General features: G+C 36.2%; 1 protein-coding gene across 1 annotated transcript in view; it reads left to right on the top strand.

Moving 5' to 3' along the window:
* Positions 1-25047, top strand: part of CFAP47 (cilia and flagella associated protein 47) — a 263998-nt gene that overhangs the window by 234553 nt on the left and 4398 nt on the right. The window contains exons 61-63 of the mRNA XM_066176999.1: positions 8191-8362; positions 9867-10028; positions 19605-19773. Coding sequence (XP_066033096.1) covers positions 8191-8362; positions 9867-10028; positions 19605-19773 — 503 coding nt within the window. The remainder of the gene's footprint in view (positions 1-8190; positions 8363-9866; positions 10029-19604; positions 19774-25047) is intronic.

Genomic DNA, 25047 nt, shown 5'->3' with positions numbered 1-25047 from the left:
TTAATACTGAAAGCAGTATGAAGAGAATAATAATGATGAAGATGACCCAGTATCCTATTTAAGCCATTTCTGTATTGTCAGAATAACTGTGGCATTATTTTTGAAATTATCCTTGAGGATGAGAAAATTATAGCTATAGAAATTACATTTTCTTCCTATGCAAGAAATAAAATAAAGGATAACAAACTGTTTGTTTTGGATTAAGAGTTGATGAAAGCAGTAACCAATGGCAAAATGAAACTGTTGACAAGGGGGTGAACCAACAATTGAGACATTTTGTTATGGATTATTGCTTTGTTGTTAGGGGTGTCAACTCCTGATGGAAAACAGAGAACTAGTAGAAGTCAAAGTATAAAGCATCAGAGGAGAACTGAAAGTCTGGGATGGATCATTTTGTCAGCTACATAATTTTTGTTTACATTTGCCATTTTGTTTCTTTATTTATGAGTGAAGCATGGGAGAGATTTGATGTACTGTTTATTTCCATTATTGAACTGAAATAATGCCAGGCATTTTAATGAAGAAGGTCAAATAGTTCTTGTTGATATACAAGGCCATCGCTGCGTCCATTTAACAAAAGAAAAAAGTAAACACTCCTACTGCCATTTCTTAATATAACTAGAGCAATAACAACAAATACTGGCAAAAAAAGAACTCAGGAATTATGAGCAGGCAGTTGGGAACTTTTTTTATTTCTCTTTACAGAAGTCAGTCATTTCTGTTTCCTTGCCATTTTATCAAATGTTAAAATTTGTAAGCCTTAGGAATGAGAATCATCATTATGTTAATTAAAATTACTTTCTGATACTTATGCAAAATCATGCTCACTTTAAATATTCAACACTCAAAGGGAACCAGATCAATTGTAAACTAATCAGAATTTATTTTTTTAGCTTCACAAAATTGCAAAAACAAACAATACAAACCAAGAAATAATCAAATTCTTCCAGGTGCTACTCCTCAGGATGATGTAGATCCAGGAAACATGAGGAGTCCAAAAGACCCGCTTGACTAACCCAAATAATGTCTGAAACAAGAATACACAAAAAATATCCCTTAAAATTATTTGAGCTAGTGGATAAGAAAAACCTAGGCAATATAATTAGCTGGAAGGGTGTATTAATTACTTTAATTACTATCTGTCTGTGATTGCTGTTTCTCCCCTTTCTTGCTCACAGAATTTCCTGTAATCTCTTTGGCTGGGTGATAAGGAAGAATTACTTCCAATAGAAACAGAACCACTACATCCTTGTTTTGTAAAGATATTTTGGGGAAGCTTCTGTAATACAGAAGCATGGCCAACACAGCTCTGTAGGACCTTAGCTGTCCTTCTGGAACAACAAAACACCTAACAATGATCTGTGTGCATTAATTTCCACTTTTTTTCTGAAGTATTTTCATATTATTTATGGGATGCCAACAAAGTATTGCTTGTCAAACCTCTTAAGATGCAAAATTCTCAGTTTTTTCTGGGACAGTGGTCTCCTGTCTCAGCTGTGTTTGAATGCTTTTTGTGATAGAAAAGCAGAGGATTTATGCACCTAAATTTGCCTCAGAAAATTTGTCTGATGGTGACTGCAGTAAAAAACCACATGCATGCAACAAGCCTATCCCAAATGCTCTTCTATTTCTAGGTTGTTACATCCTATTGTCATTTCTGTGATAAAATTCTTTGTCCTTGTCTTCTGTCTCTGAAGTTGCATTGTTCAAGTTTTGTTGTTCTTACAGAAAATGAAGTTATTATCTCTAGATCTCCTTCTTCTCACCCACACTACACATTTCCAACAGAATATGGTACAAAAATCCCCCAACAAATTCCCCCTGTTGTTTTGTAGAATGTATAAAACTTTATGTTTTTACAAATTACTGCCTCAGGCCTGTTGTTTTGACAGTTTAAGAACAATTTGATCTGAAGCTTTGGAGGTACAGGTAGATGCTGAAACTATAAGACAAGAGGTTACATAGAATCAACATAGAGTTTTGGATGAAGTAATAACCTCAAACCATCACTCTTTCTTCAAGCCAGCTGAGGAAGACAAGAGTGAAACCTCAGAAATTTACTACACAAAACTTTTATTCATTCTGAAACTGGATGTGTATCCAAAAAATAACACAAGTTCGTACCTCCCATGAGATGAAATGTCTATAGCAGAGGAATTTACGTTACCCTGTGTGATAGATGTTCTTTCCTACATGTAACTGAATGCAATCTGTTGGGTAAGGAAAAGGAAGGAAAGGAATATGACCCTAGTGATGAGGTGCTGTGTTCCACTCTCTCTGGCTCAGTTTGTATATTAATAAAAGCCAGAAGATAAAAAGTGCATGCTTTTGTAACAGACTGTAGCATAGTGTAAAAGTGTCAAGAGCTATTGAGAAATATGGTGACATGGGTTTTGAATTTAGCCTCCATGTGTGCCTATTCAAATAGAACGGTTAGGTTAAAAGTCTGCTTGAGTTGTTACTGATTTCTGTGGTCATCATTGAAAGTGAGGCAAATTGCACTGGATGTCATGGAAAAAATAATGTCTGTGTGAATTAAGACTAAATCTTGAGATACATTCCTGAGGAAGCTGCTTTGATGTTTCTGTGCCAAGGTACGGATGTGATCTTTATCTGCCGAAGTTTCTGGCTAAATGAAGACATGGCTAAATAAAAAAGAGAACTTGTGGGAAAAGGATTATAACGTTTATGAAGAAATTAATTTTAAGTGTTTCCTTTATAGGATTAATTTATAGGGTAGTGTACAAATCTGAGTAGAATGTGAGGTCAAAGGCGACTAATGTGAGATCCTTTGGGCTGAAGAGAATCCTTTTGGTTTTTCTGAGGTTTTTGCTTCAACTTACTATGCAAGTAATATGAGAATAAAGAAAATGTTGAAACCGTTGTATGGAGACAGAGTAAAAAGAGAATTAGTGAAAAAGTGATCCAGAGAGAGACAATATATGGAAACAAACTGCAAGGAACAATACTAGATGCACACCATGTGTTTCATATACATGAAATGGATTCACAAGCTTCCATTTCACTCACTAAACTATGCACTGTTTTGAAGAAACACATTCTCAAAAAAAAAAAAAAAGGTGGGGGGAATGCTTTTTGCTGCTTTTTTACAGTAGAAACTAGGTTTAGAAGTAGATAGCTCTTTTAAAGAAGTGTTTTGAAAGAGAAAAAATAGGAAACAGGAAAATTGAATGCAAGAGAAAATTTAGGAAAGAAACATTCCAGTTGTTGCTAAGGAAATAGGCAGTAGGATGCAGGGTAAAAAAAAAAAAAGATGTGGATAAGAGAGGAATTTTGTAACGTCCTTGAATATATGGATGGAAGTTTTTGGTTGGATATTGAAAGAGAAAAACTTGTAGAGAAGAGATATAAAGATACATGTGCAGAACTATATTGAGAATTTCCTTGAATTCCTCTGAGGATCAATAATTTTATTATCAAGAGAAGGAGATCAGGTTTTTTATCCATTAATTTCTATGAGTTTAATTTGGTGTCTGGGATTTAGTAAAGTTATGTTATCTTTGCTTATATTTGTAATGCTCCATATACAGCTCTTTTGTTACCTGTATGAAGAAATCTGGTGGAAGGCGTATTTAACTACAGCCAGGTCTTTGGGGGTGGGGGGGGGGGGGAGGTGTTTATGCAATTTGTTTATTCTGCTGCTATTATCCCATAGTTGTGACATTTTACAGTGAGAAACAGATATATAATTTTCAGTTGAGATCTCATGTCTTACCCACATGATGTCTACTTTAGTGTTAGGATGTTCTTGACCTCTAAACTTAATTTTGCTTTTTTTCCTCGATTACTCTTGAAATTGACTTTTTGCTGTTTATTTGAATATTTACTTGAAGACAGTATTAAAATTATTTAATCTGCTGTACAATGATGTATTCTGTCTGCCTCTACTTTTGCTGGAGAAGCAGAACTGTATATTTCATGTTCATTTCCCACTGCCTGCTGAGTTCCAGCAGTGTCTGTGTGAAAAGTCCTGGAAGACAATGGAGAAGCAAGGAAAAGGACAAATGTCAGATGAGACCTGAAAGGGGCTATGAAGGAAGATAGTTCAAAAGATTTGGAAGGTGAAGATTACATGCCAGATGCCTGGCAGATATGAGTAGTTAACATGTGGTTTTGTAGTTTCTGTGTTAGCAGTTTGGGGACTATTAGATCAAGAGGGGAAGAAATCTTTGTTAGGTGTCAGGGCCACAATGGACACAGCCTTGGAAAATTATCAGAACCAGTGAAAAAAATCAGTGTGAGTGCAGTGTTGCATTTAGCACCAAGTGAAAATAATTAATCTGGTTTATGCAAAGCATGAAACTGCAAATTTATGAATGCCTGGGCTTTAATTACATGTTTGTATTTGGTGATTGTGCTTCTCTCCTTTATGAAATGACTGCAAATAAGAGCAGTTAAGTGAATTCACTTGCATCTCTGTTTTACTGCATCCATCCAAGGAAAAGCCTCTGCATCGAGGATAAGCACTTTTGCAGTCTGAGCATGTTTCCATCAGAGTTTTAATTTCCATCTGTCCCACTGGAAATGGGAGACAGTGTGAAAGTAGAGCAGGTCCCTTAGGGAGATGCTCCCCTTTGCCAGGTTCGTGTCACCGAGTGTGCCGCAGGTTAAGCGCTGTTGGGGGAGAGCTCAGACAGGCACATCTCCCCTGGGGATCCACAGGGAGCTCCAGCCTCCCAGCCCTGTGGCCACGAGATTTTCACCATCAGCAAATGCAAGGTATAATGAGCTGGTCCTCAGTGGAATCAAACACTCACTCTTCTGAAACAGGAGAGAAGTACAAATGCTTCTCTCCTGACAGGGTGAAACTCTGAGGTCAGAAATACCTAGTGGGCCTTTCACTGCCTTCTGTAGGCAATAGGTCCATCTACAAATGTCTTTGTTATTAATTCTTTTGAACCTGGAATACAAGTACTTTTCCAAATAGTATTTATAAAATATTATTTTAATGTCTAAGATTCCTGTTTTGTGAATCTGTTGGAATAGTTCTTTAAATTTTAGATGCATTAATTTTAGATACATGCATCTATTAATTAGTTTTACAGTAAATCTAGCAGTCACAAAAATTCACATTTCCCCAATTTATATGCCCAGAGTGTAAAATCCTTGAAGTTTTCATGATATAAGTCTTATGAGTCATAAAATATATTTTTTAAAGAAGTAGTCTATATCCTTTCATCTTCTTAGAGGCTATTTAAACAAACCCCAACACTTTCATTCTGGAGCTTTTGAAGCAGTGTCCTTACTAGCACTTGCAAGTATATGACGGCCAGGTCATAGTGCTGTATAGCTGAAAAGCCTGGTTGGTTTTTAAGCACAGGTGCTTCAGTAACTCTGCATTCACAAGTGTTGCTTAAATGCCTACTACCTTTTGTAAAAATCTTTATTTACACAAATTAAAGTGCTTGAAGACTGTGATTAATTGCCTTTCAAAAGAAGAAATGTTTAATGATTTTAAAAAATTGCCTTGGAATAATTACCTCAGAATATATTTTCTCTTCTTACTTAAATAAGGCAAGATATTATTTGGAAAATAGAAGTAATAATTTTTATAATCAGAATTTCTATTCCCTAGATTTAGCTAGCTGTTCATAAATAGTGTGCTTATTTCTTCCCAGTGTTTGGATTGATAAATATCTCTGTGTTGGGTCAGATGTGGCTAAAGCTCTCCCTGCTGCTCTCTATTTACAGAACACAAGTGGATTAATTTGGGTATACTTTTCTATTTGCATATGTATTTTACATCTTACATTAGATAAAGCAAGGATTTTACCTGTATTAAAAAATGGTGATTTTTAAAAAGAAAACTGAACTGAAATGAAGGGAAAACTGAATGAACGAATGCAAAGAGCTGGGCCTAAAGCAGTATATTATATTTGAGCAGTATGTTATATGGTATTTTACTGCTTTAAAGAAAGTGTTAATGCTATCTCCATGTTTTATATCTTCTGCCATTTTAATTGACACTAGGAATTCTAAGTGTCAAGAGAACTCTGAATATTTAACAAATTGGACAATTTCCTAGCTGTTTCATGACTTTTTTTTTTTTGTTTGTTTGTTTCTTCTAGGTTCTGCCTGTTTGTTTAGGCAGAACATGTATTGCAGGACTGCTAGAATCAAATATTAACATTTCACAGAGAATTCCCACAGCATAATAGTATAGGAGTCTTCAGGGCAGCTGTGATGAAAAATATAACTATGTTTTACATTTTTTAGCAGTGCTAAACTAGATCAGTCTAGATCAAAATCAGCTGAAGGGACCAATATAATGAGGTTCCAAATATTGGCATTCATAAATGCATCATTTTTTCTTTAAGTGTTGCAAGTATGAAATATTTTAGCTAATTACTTAATATAAGCATAGAACAGGTTGCAAAACAGCCTGGAACAGAAAAAAATTATATTTAATTGCTTGTGACTAAAAAGATATATATATATATATATATGTATGTCAAACCAAACTCAAATGTCTTTGGATATTAAAAGCAGCATGCAGTTCCCAATGTTGTCTTCCTAACACCTGAACTATAAAATAAGCTTTTCCTGAGTAGCATTGTGTGATATAACCACTGAAAGAAGCATCTGCTCAGCAGCTGCAATTTTTTTTTCACTGTGAAATGCTCCAGATTGTGTCATTCTTTCTCTTCCATTGATTGTCAGCATCTGAATCTTCATGTTCTAGCATTTGTCAAGGGTGACTCCTAAAAGCCTTGGGCTGTGTTGGAATCTGAATGCATGACATAAACATTACATTTTCCAAATGGAAAAACAGCAAGCTTGAAACAATATAGGATGGTCCTCAGTTTTATAGACTGCAGGAGAAAATGTTCAGGTTGAGTTTCGTTTTAACAAATTACAGTTATTGTAATGAAGTCCCAGCATATATGGAACAATACATGGAAATCCTGTATTTTGGTACTCAGTGTGTGTCTAACCTACTATGATTGATAATCCCTTATGCTGGTCATAGTACTTTGCTTACATCTGTGTGACTCTACTCTGGTATATATTGTACAGAGGCCTGTGAACAGTCTATTTTAAAGAATTACAAATGGTTCAGAATAAGGTCCTAAATTTCTTAGAGTTAATCTTTGTGTTATAAAAATGAAGCAACAAAAGTTCACGCCTCCTCTTAGCTGCTGAAGTGGGAAGAGGAAATTGTGCATTTCAGAGAAGGACAAAGGACTAGAAGTGTGGGAAGACATCTCCATACTCACTTAAATTTGGGTGGTTTTACAGATTGGTAGTACCAAAGTAAGCTTTTCTCCAACATTGTCTCTAGGACTTTATATATAAACAAATCTGTCATCTGTATTTTAGAATTCTGAGTCAGAAGGCCTTGGGAATTAACTCTGCAGCTGCCTGGCTCTCTGCAGCCAGGATATGTGTTCAGGGATGCACACACACCGCAGTTCTGTACAGTTGTACTCAGCTGTGCAAATTCAAAATGTGCCCTGAGATGGGTGGTCACAGTAAAATGAAATCTCCTGTAGGAGTTAGTGGTTGTGTTAAAACACTTCTCATCCATAAAATGTGTAAAACTTTTAAATGGATTAGCAGCTTGAGATGCTTCTCCTTATAGAAATGTTCCCTTCTGTGAACAGATTACTATTGTATACTGAATATCTCAGTTTCCTTTATTACAGCTGGAGGAGACATTTGATTCAAGAAGCTCAGCTGTTTCTTTTTATGTCATTAGTACTTGGCCTTTTCATAGATGCTTCAGGGAATAAGAGAAGAGGCTGCTGGTGACATCTTCACTATTTCTCTGTATTCTGTTTCTCAGGCTTGCAGCCATCAATGGCATTGATGTCCTTAATGATTTTTTTTTCAATTGTCCCAGTGGCATAACTCAAAGAAAGTATTATGAAATTTTCATTTGGCTGATGAACTAGAGATATCTCACCAGCCAGAGCAATATTGCTATTACCATTCACATATCCCAAGTAACTTTTCCAGCTTCTATTTTGCTGGAAACTATATAGCCTGTCAGATGAAATGGGAAGATTTTGTTATGCAGTCAGAAGGAGATCACTTCAGTTTTAGATAATTGCTAGTTTTACTTATTTGTCATTTTTAGTAACAAATGGAAGAATTGTAACACTGAGCCAACCAACTGTGTGAAATTGCAGCGCACACAGGCTGACATTTTTCTCCTGTATCATTTAGGTTCCTCTGCAACACTGGAGTTTCAGTATGAATTGCAGTATCAATCAGATGAAATTAGATCTCAGCTTGGATCTTTGGTTGGCATGCAGCTGGTTGAAAAAGAATGGGACACAGAATCCAGAATTGTAACGCTGATCTTTAATGTAGTGTTTGCACCTAGCAAACCAATGAGGTAAGATCCTGTTCCTTGCTACCAAAAGAACATGTAATAAAATCCTGTCTGTTCACTCTTACTTTTGTAATCATTTCCCTTTTTCCTTTTCCTCATTTTGTTTTCACCTTTGAGATCTATTGGTTTAGATTTTCTCCCTTGCTGCTTCTCGTTATGATATCTTTGGTGTTAAAACTGACAGTGTTTCTTTTTAGTGCCTTTCAGTTACTTCCATAGTCTATGTGTGGGCATTGTTTTACTTCTAAACATTGGAGCTTTGAAAGACTGACAATGAAAATTATTGGTTCTCATAATTCATAAAAAGCATACAAACAAGATGGTCTCTCAGTCTTGGAAAACACTTCCTAGACAAGCATGTGTGCACGTTCTTTGACTGGGTGAAATAGCTGAATTTCAAATTAGTTTCTACTGCCCCAGTAACAATGATCCACAGGAAATTCTTCTTCTTTTTTATAATTGTGATGTGACAAATGATGTATGTGCTTTGATTTACATAAGAATATCTCCCTTCTTTTAAAGGAAACTGTTGAAGGGAGATTGTTTTGGAGAGAGGGAAGTTTCCCCTTCCTTTGGGTACAGTCAAATGTTGGTCAGGAGGAGGCTGAAAGGAAGTTTCAGTGAGGCTAGTAGGCACAAAGTAAATCCAGAGTTGTGACATTCCCAGGAGTGTTAGGGAGCAGTCACTGCTGAGAACCATGGATGGCATGAAAAAAGTTATCTTTAGGAGGCAGGAGGTTACTCTTTATTTGCAGTAGTCCAGAAGTTTAATGAAATAAACAAAGAGCAAAACTTTAGGAAGAATGATCCACCCCTCAATTCAGTGTCATTGTGTCAGAGGGAGTTTCTACTCTCTCATCTTTATTTTATTTTTTTTAATTCAGTTTGGATTTTTTTAATCTTTGTTTACTTGAGACTTAGGCTTTGTGCAGAGGATTCAATGACTGCAATTAATTAGTTTTGTTCTCTTCATAATCTTCAGCACCAACTGTCTTAGACAGTCCAAAGGCACCAGAGTCTGGCATTTTTCTTAAGTACACAGACCTTTGTCAGATCTATTTGATCCTAATATGAACTGCTAATATGTTCTGGACAAAATTCTCCTCTAACATCACAGTAAATACAGAATAATGAGTAAAATAAATGTAGGGGGTTTGTTTGTTTGTTTTGGTTTTTTTTTTTTTTTTGTTTGTTTTTTAATTCAAAAGAGAGCAAGCAGAAGAAGAATAAAATATCATGGCTGTGCCAGGAATGTTACTTTCATATTATGTTTTTTCTTCTAATTTGCTGTAAATATCTAGTGCTATTTAATCTACATTCCAGTCAAGTTTACATGATCTGTACTATGCCATGCAAAATCAGGGATGTATTCCAGTTCAAAGTAACTTGTATTTTCATTTTACTATAGTTTACTTGTACACACTCAAGGATTTTTTTGTAGATTATAATCAGTTCGTGTTTTGTAATGTTTTTCTATGTATTGACTGTTTTCATCTGAAATTTTAAGGAATGAGGCAACTGTCGTAATTCAGTGTACTGCAGGAGGCCTCTGGAAGTTTCCACTGGTGTTCATTGCCACAGAGCCAGAAGTGGATGATGTGATCAACATTGAAGCAGTTGGCCTGAATAAGGAATCCATAGTTGGCTTTAAGCTCACAAGCCAGACAGGGTAAAAACACTTGTACTCAGGAATTTATGCAGTTTTCTGAGGGTACAACTCCTATTCAAACACATTGGTTAGAATAAATTTGGGCAGCAAACACATAACTGGGATGCAGCTATTCCATCATTATTTTCAAGAGCTGCATTGTTTAAGTAACATGTGATTTTGAAGCTTTGTTGTAGAAAACAATCATTCTACATTTAAGCTTTGGCTTAAGAGAAAATCTGTGGAATAGATACAGATGTTTATGACTTTTTTTGCCCTAAAAGACTTGGGAGGATGTTAAAACGTGTATTACAATTTTAAGGAAGATGTTGTGTGACATTAAAGGCACACTAGTAAAACTTTAAAAGCTAGTGCTTTTACTAATAGATTTTTTCAAGGTACTTTATGCTTACGCCAAGTTAAGAACATTCCCTCATGCTGTGCTTTAAAAAAATTAAAATGTGCCATTCTTTTTAAAGTACTCCTGTTGTATTATGTAAGTGTGCTATGAATTCATCTCTACTTCCACTTGCTAAAATAATAGTGTAATTCTTCAGTATTTTGTTACTCTCCTTTTTTAGAAGTCTTGCAGAAACCTCTGTTAATATATAATTTTACACATTTCAATTATTTTCCCAGAGTTTTACAATGTTATAGCAAACTTACAATGTCATTTGTGTACAGCAGGAAATCAAGGAATAAATTGTGTGGTAATGATAGATACGTTTTAAAATATTAAACAGGGAATCTGAATGAATCGTAATGTTTACAATCCATGTAGCTTGTGGAAGTTTTAAAGTTTCTTTTATTTACTTTTAAATTAACTATTTTTACTATATATCTAGAAAGTGCACCAGATATGCAGACTGACGCTTTCATTGTGGATACATCCTTTGGTTTCATCTTCATCAGGAAGTGTATTTGGTTACAACTGATTTTTTTTTAAAGCTTATTTCCAAAAGCTGTGCTCTAAGATGGACAGTTGTTCAACGTTTTAGATGTCTGTCAGTGATGGTAATTATTGAGGACTCTGACAAAGGCTTCTATCACAGTGTTCAAGTTAACAGCTTCAGCAGAATGGCTGTTTCAGGAACAAAAGTGAAGCAATTGCTCTGGCAATACTGTAATCTCCTGGTAGGTGTTTGATAGTAGTGAAGATTCCTGATGTTCTCCAGAAGGGTGTTATAAAACCTGAGTCATTATAGTTATATAAAGAAAGAGCCATGATGGAAGATAGATTCTCTTTTGCCCTTAAACAAATTTCGACTTTATTTTATACAGCAAGTGTTCCCCCCATACATTTCAAATGCGAAATGTGATGTTTGCATGTACTAAAAAAGATCTGTGTAATAAAGACTACCAGGAACTCCACTCATTTGAGTGCTTAGGGAGAGCACTGCCAGCAGGTCAGGGAGGGGAAGCTGCCCCTTTGTTCAGCCCTGCTGAGGATCACCTGGAGTGCTGTGTCCAGTTCTGGGCTCCTCAGGACAGGAGAGGCATGGAGCTCCTGGAGCAGGTCCAGTGGAGGGTGACAAAGATGATGGACGGACTGGAGCATCTCCGTGAGGAAAGGCTGAGGGAGCTGGGCCTGTTCAGCCTGGAGAGGGGCCTCATCCCTGTGTGTCAGTGTCTGCAGGGAGGGCTCAGGGCATGGACCAGGCTCTGCTCCGTGGTGCCCAGCAATGGGACAGGAGGGACGGGCAGGAACTGATGGCCAGGAAGTTCCACCTGACCATGAGGGAGAATTTCCTGTTTAATGACCAAACACTGAACAGATTGTCCAGAGAGGATGTGGAGTCTCCCTCACTGGAAATATCCAAGAACTGTCTGGATACAATCCTGTGCTGTATGCTCTGGGATGACCCTGCTTGAGCAGGGAGCCTGGACCAGATGACCCTCTGTAGTCCCTTCCAACCTGTCTCATTCTGTGATTCTGTGAACTGCTCTATAAGTTATATATTGCTTTATCTTACCTGTGATTTGCTTGGGAGATTTTGGTGGTGGAGATTTTGTACAGAAATAGAACACTCAGCCAGCCAACACATAGTGTAGTGGACCTGAAGATTAAAAGAAATTACATAGGAAAAGCATATATTACAGGTGTAATTTAATGATTGAATAACTCAAATTATTTAGATTAAAAATAAAACTATGAGATACTAAAAAATGGTTTAAAATTTTTGAATAGGATACGAAGTCTCATCCTATAGATCCTCCCTGAAAAAAAATTATCAGCCCTTTGGAATTTTCATAGTAATCAAGTAGCAGCACAATTCATAAAGAACCAGTTCTGCTACTTTAAGAGAGATTTTTTTTTTTCTCCTTGCATATATAGATACTTGATGTCTTCTTTTCTTATACTGGACAGTCGCTCATGGCGCTGCTGCTTTGGGAGTAACTGTGGGGGAAACAGGTGTAATTCTGAGTAACCTGCTAGGGAGGGACTCTGCAGATGTGTCTTTCTCTCCTGCTGCTGCCCAGGAAAGAGGGGTTGCACAGCATCACTGAGAACACCTGTGCATCTTTTTGAACTAGCAGGGTGCATAGGGATGCAGCAAATAGTATTTGAGAACCACAGGCCCTAAAAAAGGCTCAGGACCTTTTTAAAAACAGGTTAGGATTCCTGTAAATATACTATACTATATATATATATATATACACACACACACACACCACATTGAATGAGGATCTTCAGTGCTCCACAATAAACCTATGAGATCAATGGGTTTTGCTTTCTTTACAGCTAGTGCAACTCAAATGTGGCCTTCCTCCTTAAATTCCACATTCCTCCCCTCCCTACCCCAAAATCCTTAGTGTGTACAGGATGTCTCAGAATGAATTAATGATTTTGGTGTAGTTGCTTCAGGAAGGATGATCAGTTACAAATGGGAGGTCATTGCTACACTCTTCACAATGATCTGCAGTAATGAAAGCCCCAGCAGTTCATGAAAATATGCAATGCACCCTTTCAACGCATTTAAAGTTCACAGAATGAGAAACAGCCCACTATCTGCTCCAGAAAATAATGAAATATACTGAAAATACAGCTAAACAGTTTTACTGCATTATGAAAGCAAATGAATCTTTTTAAACTATATTCACCTATGTCAGTTGGAATAGCCTACACCAAGATTTTACTTTCAGCTGTAAAAATTCCAAAAGGACATGTTGTTGAAGGGTTTCTTGTGTTTGCAGTAGCTTGATTAGAGTCAAATCAGCAGATTACACTTCCTAAATAAGAAAAATCTTCCACTTCTTAACAGTCATGGATGATATTTTTCAGGTTTTATCATAAATGTAGGTTTAATTCAACACCAGCTGAAATCATTGGCAGCATTTCCACGGGAGTAATTTGTTCTAGTACAGACCTCTAATGTTTGAGATAATATTAGTGCTTGTTTTAATACCAAATGCATTATTGAATGCAGATGGTTTACAGAACGACAGCAGTGTTAACCAAAAATGATAGGATAGTATCCTTGGAAATAAAACTTACAGACGTTTATTTGATATCTGTCTTAAATTATTGGTCTATTATTTTAAGTTGAAATCTGTTGTTGAAACATAACATAAAAACTCTTAAAGTGATACTTTGCTTAAGAAAACTAGCCACTTCTATATTTGTCATACTGAAGATGACTTAATGTGTTGTCAATCAATTAAGATTGGGATCAGGACATTTGTATTAGTACAGAAATGGGTTTTGGAGCTTATTTACTGCTCTAACTTCCTGTATAGAGTTATTTTGATGGTTGGATTTATTTCTGCAAATTAAAACACTGATGTCCAGCTACAGCAGAATGTTACCTTATGTTTTCCAGGGCAAATACTTCAGTAGCCAACATGAGATGTGTGGAATTTACAGATATTTGTGAACACTATATTCACTTGGAAATCTTTTGTAGACTACACTCCATTTGAAGGTTTAGTCAAACTGAGGGATAATTCTTTTCTATTTGTTCTGTCTGCTTCTTATACACAGAATTTCCTTTCACCTATTTAGTTCCATCTTTGCATGTACCTGGTAGGGATTGTTACAATCACATATGGCTTCCCATATACAGTAGAATTTTTTTCCATCTTTCCATGCTGCCCTGTCACTCCAATCCTGTGTTTATCTCAAGGAGGATATTTGTTACATTAAGGAAGCTTCTTGGATAAACTCCAGCTGCCCCTCTGAAAGACGTAGCACCGCTTGTCACAAAAGCAAACAGCCTCATGTTGATGTGATCTCTACACAGGGGCATCTCCTAAGTCCAAGGCTCCACCTGATTATTGAAACAGAGTTAGAGTGAAGAGGAAAAAGGCCCCGAACTGGGGGGCTGGGGAAATGAGAATAAAGATGAAACAATTAAAATTTTTAATTTTAATAAAAATTCTTTTTTTTTTTTTAGTTAAAATTATTTTAAAATTACTGCATGTGCAGATTTAGTTTTCTTAACTGACTTTTCATTGGAGATTTTCCTCATTTCTTCTATGCACTAGGAAATGTTCAATTAAAAAAATTCCTTGATCACACAAAATTAATTTTAATTCTGTGGAATTAGTGGGCAACCCATTTTGTTTCTGTACCCTCCCTTATTTTGAAGGGAAAAGAAACAAACAAAAAAGTTTACAATTATAATTTTAAGAACCATTTCTGTTTTACTCTAATTACTGCTGTATTTCATTAGAAGTACCATGAGCCAGGATTAAGTGTGCTGCAGGAAAATACATTTAGTAAGTTCTCAGTTCATGCATCCTCTCCTTCACTCTCTTGCACATTGCTGTGTATGTTCCTGGCCTGGATTCCTCTGCCAATCTCTTTGTTAGCAGTTCTGCAAAATTCTACCACTAATCTAAAGATGTAATTAGAATACTTTATCTTAGCACTTCCCACACAGTGGCAGCTGCAAAGCACAAATGTTGACTGGGCTCCATTTTTTGGAGCCTGAATGGAGACTGGTGGAAAATATTGATAATGAAAACATTCAGCAGACCTTTCAAAAAGTTCTGATCATCCTTCCTAACAACACAATATTTGACTTTACATGTTTATCCAGGACCTGTATCCAATCATCAATCTGCAAATATAACACCCCTGGGTAGAGCAGGGATGAGACAGAAATTGTCTTGTGATGGTAGAACCTCTGATTCCTGCTTTGGTTTTACCAACATGTACACAACAAAATGTCACCTTAGGGTTGGTAAAGCATTCCCTGACAGGCATTTGTCATGCAGTGTTTGTTCATATTTTTTGAAGGCCCTTTAATTCTAAAGCAGCTTTTTCAAAGCCACAGAAGTGATATCCTGAGTTTTAAAACTTTTCTGATGTCCAGTATTCAGGATTTAGAGAGTGGTCAGTTAAACCAGAGTTGGTTTGGGTATGAAACATAGCCAATTTTTATAAATAATAATGAGTTACTAATTTATTTTTCCATTGTAATTTTTTTTTTGTTGGTAAGAAATTATCTAAACCATACCAAGTATCACTAACAATTCTATGGAATTTGACAAATGCATACAGTTAATAAATTTTAAGGACTTCACTGTGTAATAACTGAAATTTCTTCTGTCATCCAACAGATGTTAACTACAAATTACAATTATTATACCTATAATTATAATTATAACTATTATTATAACTGTTGTTTGAACCACTTGAACTATTGTAACATTTTCATATCCCTTATTTCTTGAAGCGGTTATGTACTTTACAGATTAAGACATTTTGTTACTCCTCTGTTATTAGCAAAAAATACCCAAGTATTTGATCAAAAGCACTACTTGCTGGTATTTTTGTGCATGGCTTTTCAAAATGCTGAGTTATGTAAAGGAATACATTTCTACAGGAATAATTTACTGCTTCAGTAGTTTTGGGAAGAGAAACATTAAACTTATTTTGAGCCTTAATTTAATAAAACTTAATAAATGTTTTCAGTTTTGATGAGTATTTTATAGGATTTGGAGTGTGATCTCTACAGGAATATAAATTCTAAGTTCTTCTTTAGTTTAAGATGTAAGCTGCTATTATTTTTTAGTTTAATAATTTGAAAATTGTGTAGCATGAAAATACTGATAAGCATAGACTTCTATTTAAGGGAAAGATTAAAGGAGTAATTATAACAATGTCCACTAAAGACCAGCTCAGTCTCCTCTTTGCCAGGTTGCCATGATTTGATTGTCCAATAATTATTTAAATTCAAATTAGTGTTTACTCCTGTTCATTATTTGAGTAAGGACAGAGTTCATGTTTTCTGATGGCAGTATCAAACCATTATCAGAGCACTTAAGGAAAGACAGATGGGAAAACACATTTACTTTCTTTGGTTTATAAGGCCTCTGCCCTTACAGTTTCTAATTCATTTCTGCTTGGTTCATATGTGTTTTCAAAACTCTACACATCATTAAGCTTTATAAAGTATTTTAATGTCTGTCACCCCTCTTGAAAAAGTGCAGACTGCCTCACAACCGACCTTCATGGCTAAGAAATGACAAGCCACACATAGGCTCCAGCGCTGTTTCACCTGAAGGAGTAATCAAAAAGGAGGAATTAAATTTTAATCATTTTTAAAAACATAATTATTAATTTTTAATTATACACTAAATATACATGCATGGAAAATGATAATGTCTGAAATTCAGGTGCCGTTCTGGGAATTTCATCTCCAGATTTCTCTTTGTTATAAAAGATGAGAAAGAGAAAGCAATTTACTTATGCTTGTGAGGTACCCAGCATGCCAGTTCACCTCCCTAATGTGAACAGCAGTGAATGCACTGCTTGTTTTGTTTCAGGGAGCATCTTTGGATTTATTTTTGAAACAACGCAAGATTTATCAATGAAAGGTTTCTGTTTCTGATTGTCTGTAATTTTTTAATTGCTTCTTTTTATACCATCTTCGTCGGAATCCCTGCTGGCCTATCATATTATGGCAATACATTTTAATTTGTCAGGATTTCTATTTTCCTTACTTGGACATAGTTTCTACTCTGAGAAACATTTTGCATCCAGTAGATGCCGTGACTCTTTTGTTTAAAACTAACAAGGCTTTGGGAACAGGGAGGTTTTAGCTGTGATTATATGTGTTCATGCAAGTTAATATGTCTTTATGTATTTTACTCCGCATGAAAAAAATTATAACTGCCTGTAGTACCTTGTGATAATGCTCTCAAGAAGTGTGCAGATTTTATTTAAAACTTTTTGATTATTGTTTTTTTTCCATTTTTCTTTTTGAAAATTAAAATCTGACAAGGGTGATGCGATAACATTATTTTTTCTCTGACCTGGTAAATATCTTGTGCTTAATTATAGATGAGTATTTTGACAGTTTCACTTTAAACTGTCTGGTCCCCTTGTCTGGACAAAAACAGTAGCTTTTTTTCTCCTCTGTGTTTTCTGATTGTCTTGATGTCTCTGAAAACCTCTGGAATAAGCTACTGTTGCATACCTCCCCGCTAAGGGGCAATTTCTGCAGGAATGAAATCTGTGTTTTCCTGTGGCTGCTGTGTAGACAGCCTGTCCCCTGCCTCATCTCCCCTGGCATTTCATCATCGCGTCTGTCATCCAAGCCATGCTCTTGGATATCTTACAAAGCCACCAAGCACTTCCCAGGCGTTGTGGTCCCTAACTATTCACTGGAGAACAGACTGAGCACAGGAGATACACAAAGTACTGCCTTAAAACGTTCCTGAACATGGTCAGTAGAGCAGTGATGCTGGAAATGAAGCTGTGTCCAGGTGTCTGTTTTCAGAATGAGGGTTTGAATATTCATCTCAGGCACTTTTGATGAGTGCTCTACTCTGCTGCTCAGTCTAGACATGTCACTCCTTTTTGATGCCATACCTGCTGTCTGTGTGTAGTAGGTGTGCTCTAGGCATTCACAGCTGAACACTCCTTGTGGGAAACAAAGATGTGAAAATTCAAGGCTTATCTGGCACATGGATGGGACCTCAGGCCCTGCAGGATTGGTGCTGATGGCCAAGGGCTATAAACTCAATGGCACAGCTTTAGGCACCACAAAAAGAGGTTGTTAGCATAAGTTTGATGTCAAGATTGGAAGACTGGAAATGTAGTTTCAGACATTCAGTACTTTTGCCCACCTTGCTGTCACCTAAAGGAAAAGCCAGGCTAAATCTGCTGAGGCACCCAAGTCCAACAGCACTGCTAAATATCAGTTAATTTTTTTTTTTTGAGGCAACAGAAAAAAAAAACCAACAGAGGCTTTTTGGTGTCTGTTTTCTGCACTCTCACTGTTTGTTTCTATAAACTGGCAGCGTGACCTTTTTTTCATGAGAGCATTTTGAATATAGCACAACCTTTCATGAGAACATATTCCAAAAGAGGGCTATTTTTAAACAAAATGACATAGGCCCAGCGTGCCCACCCACAGGATAGTGCTTGCCCAGGAAATGTGGAACATTTCCACAGAGATATGATTTGCCATAAAATATTAAATTTCATTTCTTTGTGGGTATTTTCTCTGAAAAGTGTTATTTCTGGTGTGACAGTCCATGAATAAACAGATTTGAACAGCTTTTCTTTGAGATGCTGTTAGCTTTTCATTCTTCAGGTTTTATCAAGAGAAAATGTGTTTCCTCCAAGCATGCACAGTACTTGCCCTGCTGTATGGTGCCAGGGTGTTGTGGATTAATTTTTGACCATCGCATTGTATTTCTATTTTCAATTTCCTGTGTTCTTCTTCTGTCCAGAGAGTGATAGAGTTGTCTTCAGCAAAACATATAAAAACTAAAAGGAGAATGCCTCACCAGAAAATACAAAAATGTACATTCTTTTCATGCTGAGAATGTTTATGGAAAGGAGTCCCTGAGGAATTGTGATGGACAGGCTTTAGTTTGGGACTGGCCTAAGATTGTTTTATAGTGCTGAGCCACTGTCTTTACCAGGACTAGGGATTTTCTTTGGGTCCAACAGCCCTGCTGTGAACAGAGGCATTAGACAAGATCTGCAGACCTGTGACAGAAATTCTTTGAGATAAGAGATACACAATATTATCAATAGAGGAACCTAATTATGTTACTGCAAAATCATAAGATGTTCAGCTTATGGGATATGAAAAATGTGAAAACAGTGATAAAAAATTATTATTTTTCATATCTTCATTTCAAGGCGTTCAGAACTCCCTCCTAGTCTAGTAACACTCTGCCAGAATGCAAATTCATTTCTAGTCATAAACCTTAATAAAACAGATAGCTTGTCAGTTTTATTTGATTAGAGATTGGAAAAGGGAGTACTTTTAATAGGAAAAATGGATTTTTCACTCTGATATGGAATTTACTTCTATCACTATTATGATATCTTTACAAGTCAAATGATTTTTTTTCTAGTGGCAAATGCTATCATTATTCCATAGTTAATATAATATTTATAATAACATGTAAATGTGTTTAAAATTGAATACCAGTATGCAGGTCTCTGTGTATAAATAAAGAATTACTACAGAAAAATTATTCTGTAAGTAAGAATGCTGTTAATATTCCATATTCATTCCATGCCATGTTTCCTGAGTCATGCCACATGGTGGCCTAAGTGTTGGATTGCAGATAAATTCTGTTAAGATGCTGTAAAAGCCACAACAGGCTCCTGTGCTTTTCCTGCAGGTACCCGGAGCCATTCACTGCTCACTTCCTGGCGGGCAGCGATCCTGATTTCCTTGTGATGCCACAGGCTGGAGAACTTCTCCCGGCAGGCACTGTGGGAACCCATATAACAGTGGGGTACAAGCCAAGGATGTATGGCAGGAAGCAGACAGCAACGCTGGTCATCGAGGTAAGCCTTGCCCGGGGCAGGGCACAAATGCACCTCCAGGAGTGCCAGCAGGAAAAGGAATCCTGCACCAAGGAGCAGCACTGGGACACGCCCAGTGCATGTGCTGTGATGGTTTTACTACTCCTCACAATGGACAAGAAAAAAACTAAATTTGGAGAATTGACTGGTTGCAAGCTGGAAGAACATACTGTATTTTACATTGTGTTTTGCACTGTATTACAGTTTCTACATTATCCTTTTGCCATCAGCACCAGAGGCAGATACCTAATCTTGATACCTTTCCCCCAACTCCACAGACAACATGATTTTCACAGAGAATGAAAATAATCCTGTTAAGAACTGATGGAGAATATAAAAGTAATTGCAGAAGTGAAACCTAGGTTATCGATTTTAATTGTATTATGCATCTTATATGATCAAAAGCTCCAAGAAGGCAGGTGCCAAACTGTGGAAGAGAGAATTTCAGAGCACAAAGTCAGGAATAGCTCTTTTGAAGCAAGTTGCGAAATAAAAATTATTTGCAACCAAGTGGTCTGCATAAGTGGGAAGGTCAGGAAACATTTGAAGACATGCATTCCTTCAGCAATTAAAATGCTCTCAGAAACCAATTTTCAAGTTTTAAGTTATTCTTTAGAAGGAATCTGTTGAAAACACACAGCAGGGGTAAACACCCCACATTCTATACAAATCATGGTTTGTACTTTCAGTCTATTCACTGCATGCTGGTAGTGTTTTCAGACTACTATATTAGAAGTGAAACAGCAATATTGATTTAAGAAATAAGATGGTCAAAAAGTTGATAAAAAGATGCATGGCAAATCACTACAGTGTTTTATCTCTATAAGTGACAACTTGTAAAGCAGTGAATAAGAAATTCAAATCCTGAAAAACACAAGGTCCTTCAATCCCTCCTACTTGTTTCCTTTTACTGTATTAGATGTTTGATTAATATAATCAAATTTTGCCATTATTAGATGTTTGATTAATATAATCTTTACATAAACAGCAATGATGCTTATCACACTTCCATTTAAAAATTAGATAGCTTACTGAATATATTCTGTGCCGTTTTGTGTTTACACAGTGCTACAGAGGTCAGAATCTTCTAATGAAGTTTCGGAACTGAGCTCCTGTTTTTAGGCATGGCACATACAAATGCACTAGATATATTTGTCCTTGGCTTAGCTTTCATCACTAAAAAGGAGATTTAACCAGAAGTCTGTCTGGAATGGGACAAACACAATGATCAAAGGTTGTTGTTATTATTAGCTTTTTAAGAACTCAGGCAGTAATCCAGATTGGTTTTTTTAGGAATTTATCAGTATGGATGGCCTGTGTCTAACTGGATTTTTAAGCTACATGCACTCACACTTCAGTCTCTGGTTATGATCTAGGCAGGCAGGTCTTTCCATCTCCACCTTTGCTACTGTGTGTGGCTGCAGTAAGTCAGTCATTCATACACATTACATGTATACAGATATATCAGATCACATCTTGTTGTATCTATTCCTGGACATTTAAAAATGCATCAAGGATTCTTGATGCTCATCAGCACATTTTGGACCAATATAACTCCATCACAGTCTGTTAGAGTTGTTTCTAACATTCTTACTCAAATTGCAGAATTAAGTGGTTTCAGTAATATTTTGATGAGGCTTGTGTTCTCTTTGCTCTTTTTGGTAGTCCTTTTTTGTTCTCCAGACTTCCCCCTTTCTGCTCCACACAAGCTTTAATTCCTGCAGCTCTAATGGAAGGCAGAGCATCTGTGGCTGTGTGTGATTCAGTGCTGTGCTCTCAGCACTGACCCAAAATAAGGTTTGATGACATGTTGGGAATACCTGAGACTCATTTCTGCCTTTTGTGATTGTTGAAATCATTTTCATTAGTGACCTGAGGGAGACAGACTTAGTTAGATATATTAAATAAAAGCAGTATTAAATCATTCTTATTTGGGGAATAACAATAGAGGCAGTGAAATGCAATTAGTGTTTGACCTAACACTGAAGAACCTTTCTTGCATGCATCCTCTCTAGCCAATATATTGGCTGAGGCTTTGGGCTATTTTTAGAAATTTTGAAGAAGCTTCTTTTCTTTTGCAGTGCCTCTCTTCTGCTGCTGCTGTAATAAAGGATTACCGTGCTCTTGCTTTAAAATATCTTTTGCATTTCCAAGGGTAAAGTCATCATCCTAACTCTAACATATTTTTATTATGAAATTCTTTGAACAGTGAGTAGCAGGTTTGTAATTTTTGTGTGTTTCAATGAACAGTGATAATTAAGCTGTAAAGTAGCAGAGATAACAGTGTAAATTCTTTGGTTTATGTTCATCATTACAGTTGTGTTGTAAAGGAAAATGGGAGGTTAGGATTATGGAGAAAGATCCTACAGTCATCTTTTTCTCATTTGTTTTAAACGTTAAACCCAAATATTGTAATGTACAATTTTTTTGGTTTATTACCCTGCTGAGAACCCAATGCTGAGAAACTAATTAGCATTAACATATATGTAACAGTCTGTCTCTACCAGAACTTAGTGTGTACATTTTATTAACTGAATGTATATATATATAATTGAAATCATGTTGACTAATTTATATTTCTGCACCCAAATCAGATACTTCGTGGGATGCCGTATGGATTCTTTCAGACTTAATATTCATGAATACTTACAGTAGATTCTAATAATGGCAAGAAACCTTAATTACTTTGCTGAAGCAGTTAAAATTCTTTAACCATCATTAAAACTTCTGTTCGCAGTCAACTACATATCAAAACAATTGAAGTTAGATAATTATTTAAATAGCTGCTAGGAATCAATTTTGCAGAAGTGACATAGAAAATTACTTTTAAATTTTATGTAGATCAAAGAATGAACTATTAAAAAAAAAAGGCAGTAAGGAAAATAATCATGCTCGTTTCTTTGAAAAAGCTTGTAGCTTTGAATGAGGACATCACAACCTAATTGAGTGAAACAGTGCCTGAACAGCATTTTTAAATAGGTATTTTTCCATAATCAAACTTCTAAATTTAGAATTGCCTTCATAAACAGTGCAGTTCTGACTGAAAAAAAAAAATATTACCCCTAATGATAAACAAGGTAGGAGGGCACACTTCTTAGATAACCTGTAAAGTGCTGTGAGGACAGAAGGGACTTCCTGAGCAACAGTGAGATCCCAGAGCTGTGATGTGGCAGAGCTGAGGGACGTCAAGGTGCAGCTGGAGCAGGAATCTCAGCCAGACACAAGGCGGAGCAGCCAGGAGGTTGGGAATCCTTGGCAAAGGGCATATTCCTGTTGGCTTGCAGTTAATTTCCTTTCACTGTGCTGAATTCAGCTGGAGACCAGAGCAATTGCTTTGTAATTCATGTGTGAGACTTCTGAGATATTCTAAAGCTGAAGGCACACACAATAAGTCTTAAATGATAAAATAGGTGTCAGAGTGAACCAGATTGCAGGTAACATTATCAAGCCCTCCAGAAGTCAGGCTTGTGCACCTTTATTACTGAATAATCACTAACTTAGCCTATGGAAGATAGCATATCAAAGCCATTTGTCATGCTGTTCTGCAAATAAATGATGCAGTGTGCCAGCCACAGTACCCAGGTGTGGCTTCTCTAAATTTCTCTATGCATATCTTAACAGCAAACAGTACTGTTACATATTCAGCAGCTTGCTGAAGCTGCCTTGTTCCTGGTGGATTTCTTAATTACCATAGTTTAATGTTATTTTAAATTCTATCTGTTGAAAAGAATGAGCAAGGAAAAATGTAACTAACTTACTGGAGTAATTGAAATAGTTTCCCATTAAATAAGATCCATGTTGGTGTTGGCTTGAATTTTAGGATTAGATGCAGAATGCAGAATCAGTCCTCAACATTTTTGAGTCACAAGCATGGGGAAGGGTTACTTTGCTTATTGAGACTTATGGTTCTGTTAATGGGAAAAGATGATAATAATGTGGGAACCATTGCTGTAAAAGTGTCTTCAGATCATTGTCAGTCCTGGAGGATTTTGATTGTATAATGTCTAAGCAATGTTGTGAAACACCTACTGTTTGAAGTGCAGAAATCGATTAAGTAAATTTTATATCTAGATGTGTTCTTTAAGATAAGAAAATCATTCTTATCCACCTTCTTCATTAGAAATTGGTCAGAGCCTGGATGAGCATTTTTCTGCTTGTGGGGGGTGGTTTTTAATGCTTTAGGGGTTTTCCGCTTCTTTCTTAATTAACTATCATTGTCTTGACCCATGAGTTTTCTTGCCTTTGCTCTTCCCTTGCATAGTTCACATAAAGGTTTGCTTTACACTGATTGTAATTGGTCATTTTTTTTTTGTTTGTATAACAAAACATTGCAGTATAAATTAATTACACTGCATGTAGTTTTCTGTGGTTTAACTTTTTAGGAAGTCTTGCAAATTTTATTTTGATTTTTCTGAGTTAACATTATTTGGAAGCTAACTAGAATACAATATTCCTTGAAATTCCTGATCCTAGCTCCCAATCCACTTTCCTAACACAGATTGCTTTGGCAGTTATTTATCATGTACATCAGTAGCACTTCCAGCCTTCAGTGAACACCCATGGATAATCTGTGTTTTGCAAATTAATCCTATGAATCATGAGGCATCAGTAAAAATGGGTTGGATACCAAACAAAGAGATTTTTATATAAATTATTTGGTGACTGTTACCAGTATTGGCTGAACAATTTGCTTCATGAACATTACTCAGTCAGCCATCAAAATGATTGAATTACTTACTTGAATAACTTACATTATTTAATAAGAAGTGGCAGTGTGTGTCACATTTTTTTAATTGTCAAAAACATTATTAAGAGAGATTTAGTTTAGTAGATGGCCATAACTCCAGTCAGGTGAGCCAAATTGTTATTCTCTTCACGTTTTGATTCAGGAATATTGAGGTTTTGAAAGAAGAAAGTTGTTCATTTCAACAAGAAATCCTCCCTCAGATTGTCAAGGACATTCAGAGTATGATCTTGTCTTTCTTCTTAAATTGTGTGTGAAATAGGCCTAGATATGCATCACAGGGAGCCTGGATTCTTAACTACCTATGTTTATATCAGATATATCTTTGTAAGAGAGATTCTCTTTTGTAATTCTGTTCTAGTCTTAGTACAGATTGCAGCAGATTTGATACCTTCATCTTTAGACTTTGTTACTACCAGAGCTAGTATTGGAATTATTCCAAATTTGATACAGCAAAATGCATTGCCTTAAAAATAGGAAGAAGAGCTCCTCTGATTTGGGAATTTTTGGCC

This window comes from Chamaea fasciata, unplaced genomic scaffold (genome assembly GCF_029207755.1).
Source record: "Chamaea fasciata isolate MVZ Bird 193981 ecotype frontalis unplaced genomic scaffold, bChaFas1.0.hap1 SCAF_2, whole genome shotgun sequence".
Lineage (NCBI taxonomy): Eukaryota > Metazoa > Chordata > Aves > Passeriformes > Sylviidae > Chamaea > Chamaea fasciata.
Note: the sequence above shows the minus strand (reverse complement) of the source record. Positions and strands in the feature narration are given on the sequence as shown.